Raw genomic sequence first — 8,064 nt, 5'->3', positions numbered from 1 at the left:
GCCACTCAGAGTTTCAGGTTCCTGTTCATCGAGCAGTTGTGATCAAGAATAGAATAAAATTTTTTATTCCATTCTTACAACTGCCTGACAAATGGGAAGGTGAAATTCTGAGTGGTAGTATCTTGTGATATTTTTGTGATGTTTTTACAGCTTTAATAATAAAGTATAGATAAATTGGTATTAAAGTTTTAAAATATGAATGTCTAAAGATTATTTAAATGGTTGTTTATATCTAATATATATTTTGCTGGTGACATGTAAAACACACAGTACACTCTGTGGGGTGGCTGGCATTAGGAAGAGCATCCAGCTGTAGAAACCAAGCCAAAATAGACTGGAGCCTGGTGCTGCACCCCTGCTTACCAGTTTCAGTGAAATTGTCCAGTCCAAGCCAGCATGGAAAATGGAAGCTAAAGGATGATGATGATGATGATGACCCAAAGCTTTGTTGAAAGAAATCATTCCGTTTTAATTTCGTACATGCCATGATTTTACTACTCTAGTTTTACTGTCATAGAGCATCACATTTTTGACAAACATCTTCAATAATTACGGAGATGTACTTGTATAACAAGTGACCTGATCTGAGATCGTGTGCTGGAACGAAAACAATTGCAGCGTGGAAGGTGTTTATAAGCCATTTAAAATAACACACAAAAACCATTAGATTCACTTGAACATTTAAATTTAATTTGCCAAAATATTTTCGTCGCTTTGAGACTGCGACCTGTTCACTGACAAAATTCAGATGCAGCACAGAATTTTGTCAGTGAACAGGTCGTGGTCTCAAAGCAACGAAAATATTTTGACAAATTAAATTTAAATGTTCAAGTGAATCTAATGGTTTTTGTGTGTTATTTTAAATGGCTTATAAACATCTTCCACACTGCAATTATCTTCAATAATGTATTCTTCAAAGAGAAAGAGAAATTCTTGTCATTAAAAATACCTGTAGATTTTAAAATTCCTTTTTGATGAAATCTAGCTACAATGATATATCTGGTTTCCTCTTTAATAATCCTAGTAATACTTTAATATTGTGGAGGTGCAATGGCCAATGGCCCACTGGTTAGGGCAGCAGACTAGCAGTCGTAGGATTGCGGTTTCAATTCCCAGACCAGGCATTGAGAGTGTTTATTGAACAAAAACACTTAAAGCTTTGGCGGTGGGTGGTGGCGAACCCTGCTGTACTCTTCCACCACAGCTTTCTCTCACTCTTTCTTCCTGTTTCTCTTGTACCTGTATTTCAAAGGGCCAGCCTTGTCACACTCTGTGTCATGCTGAATCTTCTTGAGAACTACGTTAAGAGTACACATGTCTGTGGAGTGCTCAGCCACTGGCATGTTAATTTCAAGAGCAGGCTGTTTCATTGATCGAATCAACTGGAACCCTCGTCGGCATAACCAACAGAGTGCTACGACTTAACTATTAAATGCAAAGACAAATAATATTAGGACTTCAAACTTTGAATTTTCCACCTGAACTGCAGCATAATCTGTTTTATTAAAGTGTTATAGATTTCATTATTAACTTTAATTAAGGTAGTGAGCTGGCAGCTCATTAGCAGATCATTAGCAGGACAAAATGCTTAGCAGCAGTTTTTCTGGCTTTATGTTCTGAGTTTAAATTCCACCAAAGTTGACTTTGGCTTCAATCTATTTTGGGGATGAAATAAGTACCAGTTAAACATTGAGATTGATTTAATCAATTAGTTCCCTCCCACAAAATTTCAGAACTTGTGCCTATAGTAGAAAGGCTTGTTAACTTTAATTAAGTATAATATCATTGATTTCATTTAACTCTTTTTTTGTTACCAATTTGCCTGAGACTGCCATACTTCTACAATACGTAACCTCATATTTTAAAGGCTTCATATATAAATTAAGACCATCCATCATAACTGTCATAAGAACCTTTTATAATATTATGTTCCAAATACCATCTTAAGGAAAATTTATTATTTATTTTTTGTACTCAAGAAGACCCATACTCCACAGTAGAAATGTTGAGACCGCCCCCCCCCCCTGGTGGTAAGGATTGACCTGCAAGAGTCCTGTGCCAGTACCATGTAAAAAGCACTCATGGCAGTGCCACATAAAAGTATCCGTGTGGTTCCACATAAAAGCATCCTTGCATTGCCACATAAAAGTACCCAGTACACCCTGTAAAGTGGTTAGCATTAGGAAGAGCATCAAGCCATAGAAACCATGCCAAATCAGACTGGAGCCTGGTGCAGCTCTCCAACTCTGGTCAAACCATCCAACCTATGCCAGCATGGACAATCGACGTTAAGTGATGATGATGATGAGGAGGAGGAGGAGGAGGAGGATGATTCAGCAAATCTTTCCAGGTTCTTGATTATTTTTAAAATCAATTAAAACACATATACAGTGTATATCAAGTAGAAATATGGCTAAAACAAAGTTATTGGAAACTTAATGGTTAATAACTTACTTGGCCCCATTTCTGATGGTGTAAAGGTGAAGAAATCAAAAATGGCTCTGCTATACCAGGATCATAAAGGTTTGTTCTGCCATTAGGAAATGGGATACCATTATCAGATGTGTACAAAACAAGAGTGTCATTGAGATGTCCAGCATCATTCAATTCTTTAATTATTAGCCCAATGCCTGTGTAAATTGAATACATTAATATCTATGTTACTTGAAGATTTCTGTTATGAACAAGTACAATTGAAAAATTAAATGTGAATCAGTTCCATTATGAAATATACATATGTAAGTCATACAAAACATCACTTGGAAAATTTATCTTCATATTGTTTATCAATGCTCAGTAAGATGTCACTAGTGTTGTGCTATGTCTTTCAATAAAACCTTTGTACTTTTGATGACCAAATATAACTAGTTCTAAAATAACTATCATGAGTTTTAGAGTTCAAAATTTGCCATGCAGCAGGGTTGTTGCATAATAAATGTGTTTTCTTAGCTTTCTGAGCTCAAATAATTCCAAAAGATTTGAGAAGGTAAACAATAATTCTTCTTGTGTACGATCATTACTCGAAGACAATGACACTCTAATAACTTTAAGATTTACAGAGCTTTATAATTTACATTTGTGTACCCTGTAACCAACTGAATATCAACGGCACCACTTGAAAACTTTGGTTTCATGTAGTTTATCTCACAAATCTTAGCTCTCAAATTTTCACACATGTAATGGTCAGAATTTAGGAGTGAAAACTAACACAACACTTGCTCATTACTCAACATGTATCTTTACCTCATGAGTTACAATCTTGCCAAGATTGATTTCCATGGTTGGTAAAGTAAATGCCAGTTGAATACTGGGTTAGTCTAAGTAACAGTACCTATCCCACCAAATTTGAGATATAAATTATACAGTAAATACTGTATAATTTATATCTTACATATATCTCTTTGAGAAATAAATTATAGAGCATTTCTCCAGCTTACAGAATTGTGATGTGTCATCTCATTCTAATTATTTACAGCTCAATGCAAGGAATAACTTCAAAGTTAGGTAATTAGGCATATGGACCAGTTCTTTCCAGTTTACAAAGACCCCTAGCTAGAAAAAAGCAAAGTTACAGAAGCATCAATGGCAATTGAAAACCAATAACACCAGGGAGAGGAAGGCCTTTCCCCAGGGAAACATGACATAGTGCAGCAAAATCCAAAAGAAAGCAGAGATCCAAATGGTGAGAAGCAGAAAAGACAGTCCAGACTGAGAACAGTAGAGAAAAGTCATCGATAGCCAATGCTCCACATTGAGTAAAGAGCTTCAGTGAAGTAAGACTTGTAAAGCTTTGTAAATTACAAAGGCATTTAAAATCATTCATTACATTAAAAGTTTGCTTACCTTGATCGAGTCGACTAATAGTTGTATACTGTGCAGCTATATCAGCTCGGGCTGCAGGTGTATCGGGTATAAAGTACGGCACTATTACTTCACTAGGGTCATAGTGTATCGGTTTCCAGTCAGGGATAATTCCACTTCCCTTTGTGATTCCATCTCCAAATTTTTCACAGAAAGCACCAAATTGAGGATGGGTATGGCCACAGCGATGAGGATCATGGAAACCAATGTATAGCAGAAATGGTCTTTAAAAAAATCAGAATACATACATATATATTTGTATAGATTCACACACTACAATGGAATATTAAAAAAATATATATATATTGTATACCTAGCCCTAAGCTTATGGTTTTTTATATTTTTCTTCTTTGTTTTTGTTTTTACTCTTTTTGTACTTTACATGATAATCATCACTTAATGAGGAACTAAATTCCATTACATTTAGAAGTGCCATTGCTTTAAAAATCAATAAAAATTATTCAACAATTGCATACTTCAGACACCAGGTCAGAACAAGATATATGAACAGAACATGGTTGTGTAAAGTAAACAAACTTTAGATCAGTTCAAATATGTTTGGAATATATTTGATTTGGTTTCAAAATGATTATTGTGTCATATAAAACATACATCTTTCAGAAATTTGAATATTGATTTCCTAAGAATATTGTTAATAATTTTATTAATAATATAAAAATATATATATATATATATATTTGATTTGTAAAGAGGCCATTTTCATTATGGTTTGCTACGGAAAAAAATTCTTGCTTTAGGCAAAAGGCATTAAAAATACCAGAGTCAGTTCACAGAGCCTCCTATGGACTGATGGCTGAAACACACAATTAGTAAATAAGTTTTACTAATTTCCTATAAGGAAGCTAAGTCTTTCAGTTAGTTGCCCCACTTGGTATCTGGTACTGAGGAGCTAAAAATGTCTGAAATGCTTATCCATAGGGGGCAATTTGAACTGATTTTGATATTTTTTAACATCTTTTGCTTAAAAGAAAGAATTTGTTTCTCTGTGGCAAACTGAAGAGAAGATGCCTTTTTATAGGTCAAATATATCCCAAACATATTTGAACTAATCTAAACTCTGTCTGTCTGTATGCATGTATGTATGTACACATGCATGCATGCATTTACACAGACACACACATACACAAGTACATAAGATCTCAGTATCTATCACTACTCTTAACTCAATATGAGCAGGCAGATTTCCTGCAGCTCTTGATATTGCCAATCAATATCAATTGTTATTTCCTCCATGATTGATAATAGTTCATCAACAGCTACGATGGGATTTTGTTCCACCAGGGTTTGCAGAACATCATCCTCAAACTCTACAGATCTTCCAGGATGAGTTTTGTCTTCTAGGCTGTAGTTTCTGGCTTGGAATTTCTGGAACCACCAATGACACTGGTTTACACTTATTGTCTGAACCCCATATACTGCATTAATACTCTTTGCACTTTCCGTTTCATTGCTGCCTTTATTGAACCCATAAAGCAAAATATAACAAACACGTTCCTTTGTCACTTCCATTTATAGCTTTGAAAAAATAACTCTTCAAAACTTGCACTAAGTATAAGAACAAGATAAAATTACTACTTGCTTTTATAGCAAGTTGATGCAGGTAGTTTATCCCGTCCCCCTCTGACTTTCAGTTCATGCAATTGAAAAACCACATTTTTTATGGGATGACCCAATACATTACATAAAATTCTAATCATACCTAATTTTTCTCCCTGATCACTTCTACCCTGTCATTCATGCTCACTAATATGATACATATACTGGAACATTCTTTCCCCATTTCTTACTAGCTTTCATTAGTCTTCTGCATTCAAGGTCCACATTTCACTGCCATGCACCATTGCTGTCCAAACACAATGATTATTTTTATTGTTGTTGTTGTTGTTATCATCATCATCATCATTACTATTATTGAGTGAGAGAGCAGTGCATGCCATCAAAGTGACACTGGGGTAAAATATACGAAGCCCATTATACCCATCATGACTACCCGTCTGACAAGGGTACACCAGGCACATGCATCACAACCATATGTGCGCGACATGGAGATCTCATATCAAGATAAACAGCGCATGACCTCGCAGGTGGGGCCCAGTTAGAATTTTCTTCAGGTCGAGTAACCCATCCCGCTCATTATTATTATTATTATTATTATTATTATTATTATTACTATTATTAAAACAGCAAACTGGCAGAATCATAAGCACACCAAACAAAATGCTTAGCAGTATTTCTTCTGGGTTTAAGTTCTGAGTTCAAATACCTACAAAGTCAACTTTGTCTTTCATCCTTCTATGGGTGATTAAATAAGTATCAGTTGAACACTGGGGTTAATGTAATAGACCCTCTCCCAAATTTCAGACCTTGTGCCTATAGTAGAAAGGATTATTATTATCATTATTATATGCATGCATATATAAAAGCATACTGACTTGGATCCTGTTTCTGTAAGAAACTGCCTCACAAGTTCTTTGATATGTGTAATATTTCGACCGACTTGCAGAATGGACTCATTCTCTTCGGTTTTAGCATAATCAAAAGGATAAACATATTCAGGTCCAACGTGTTTTTTACCAATTATTCCTATAACAAAGAAAAAGAAACACAATTTTCATCAATAATTAATTTTCATTTCTTTCATAGATTTTTTCCCTCTCTGTATGACTATTGTAAGACCAAGTCACAGCTCAATGTGGACCAGGTTATTAGTTTGTCTTTTACCCTATTACTAATGCTGCTTTTTTTCCAAGTCCATGGTATTGATCTTTCATCTGGCCCAGTCATATGTATTTTTTAAGCTACAGTAATATTGTGTCAAGTGTTTAGCTTGCAATGTTGAATTAAAGCTCTTCAATGGATAAGGCCTTTGAGACAAAATATTGGTTTCAAAATTTTCCACAAGGCCAGCAATTTTGGTGGAGGGGGTAAGTTGATTACATCAACCCCAGTGTTCAACTGATACTTATTTTATTGACATGTGAAAGGATGCAAGGCAAAGTGGACTTCAGTGGAATTAGAACTCAGAATGTAAAGACATGCAAAATGCAGCTAAACATTTTGCCTAGTGTGCTAACAATTCTGCCAAGCTCATCACCTTCCTTGGAGACAAAATATTGCAAGCTGAAGCAAGACTGGTTTCAGGTCCCCAAGGAGGAACTTCTCTCAAAATCCAAGTAGCTGTAAATTATTATCTTTTTGTCTTTTTGGAGGGCCTGCCAGATATTTATAGGCCCTACCAAGGTTCTTCAGGAACATGGACAAATATAATGTGCTGTCTTAAGGTAGAAGTGCACTGGGCAGTTGCCTGGGGAACTCATAAATTTAGGGGTTTAATTCCAATCTATATATGCTGTGACTTGCTGTCAATAAATAAATACTATAGAGTGCAGGGTATTGATTTGCCTGGAGGCATCACAGATCTAGGGACCCAATTTTAATCCCTGTATGCTATGGCTTGCTGTTGTAGCAGAAGTGATTTACACCATCATTATGTGAGATGTTTTCGTTTTGACTTATCTAGGCTTAAATACCCAAATATCAGCTCCACAAAGCCTTTTCATTCCAGCAGGTCACATGACCTTGTGATTAAATGAACCTGTTGTTTGTATTGGTCAGCTTCCAGCTGTCTAATCGCATTGGCGAAACAGTTTATTTTTCCTTACGCGGGAAATTAATCACCAGCTTCCGGTAGCCCTATTCCCTATAAGAACGGCAATTCTCAACTGTTTTAGGTCTTTGGCATGACCACATGCAACTCATCTCTGGCAATGATGTTCTGACACCAACCAGTCTCCGCTTTCATCTCCACCAGACGCCTGTCTACATCATTGCTGTATGAGCACTACACAACCAACAATCTATTTACAAGCTTTTTACTCCCAACTATGTAAAACGCTTTCGGTTTCAAAGCAAAGAACTCTGAAATATCAGTTTCAACCTCATCCCAGCTTGAGAAAGTTATGTCCCCCACCTATTTTCCAAGTTTAGGAACCTTTCCAAGTTGTTGAAGATGATAATGAATAGTTGTATGGTTTGAACTAAGCTTTATTGCCAATTCTTCAGCTGATAATGAAGGATTTTCTTCAAGTAATGCTTCAAAGGGCTTATCATCTTCATCTTCAAGGCTGAAATCTCCACTTCTGAATTTTGCAAACCATCTTCTGCAAGTTCTTTCATTCAAGC

The 8,064-nt window shown here is 35.8% G+C and overlaps 1 protein-coding gene across 1 annotated transcript in view; it reads right to left on the bottom strand.

The window, feature by feature from the left end:
* Nucleotides 1-8,064, bottom strand: part of LOC106867433 (N-sulphoglucosamine sulphohydrolase) — a 19,141-nt gene that overhangs the window by 2,332 nt on the left and 8,745 nt on the right. Inside the window, exons 4-6 of the mRNA XM_014912309.2 lie at nt 6,315-6,465; nt 3,844-4,085; nt 2,455-2,630 (exon numbers count right to left, since the gene is read on the bottom strand). Of these exons, the coding sequence (XP_014767795.1) occupies nt 2,455-2,630; nt 3,844-4,085; nt 6,315-6,465 (569 nt within the window). The remainder of the gene's footprint in view (nt 1-2,454; nt 2,631-3,843; nt 4,086-6,314; nt 6,466-8,064) is intronic.

This window comes from Octopus bimaculoides, chromosome 1 (assembly GCF_001194135.2).
Source record: "Octopus bimaculoides isolate UCB-OBI-ISO-001 chromosome 1, ASM119413v2, whole genome shotgun sequence".
NCBI lineage: Eukaryota > Metazoa > Mollusca > Cephalopoda > Octopoda > Octopodidae > Octopus > Octopus bimaculoides.
The sequence above is the reverse complement of the archived record's forward strand: the minus strand, read 5'-3'. Positions and strand labels throughout refer to the sequence as shown.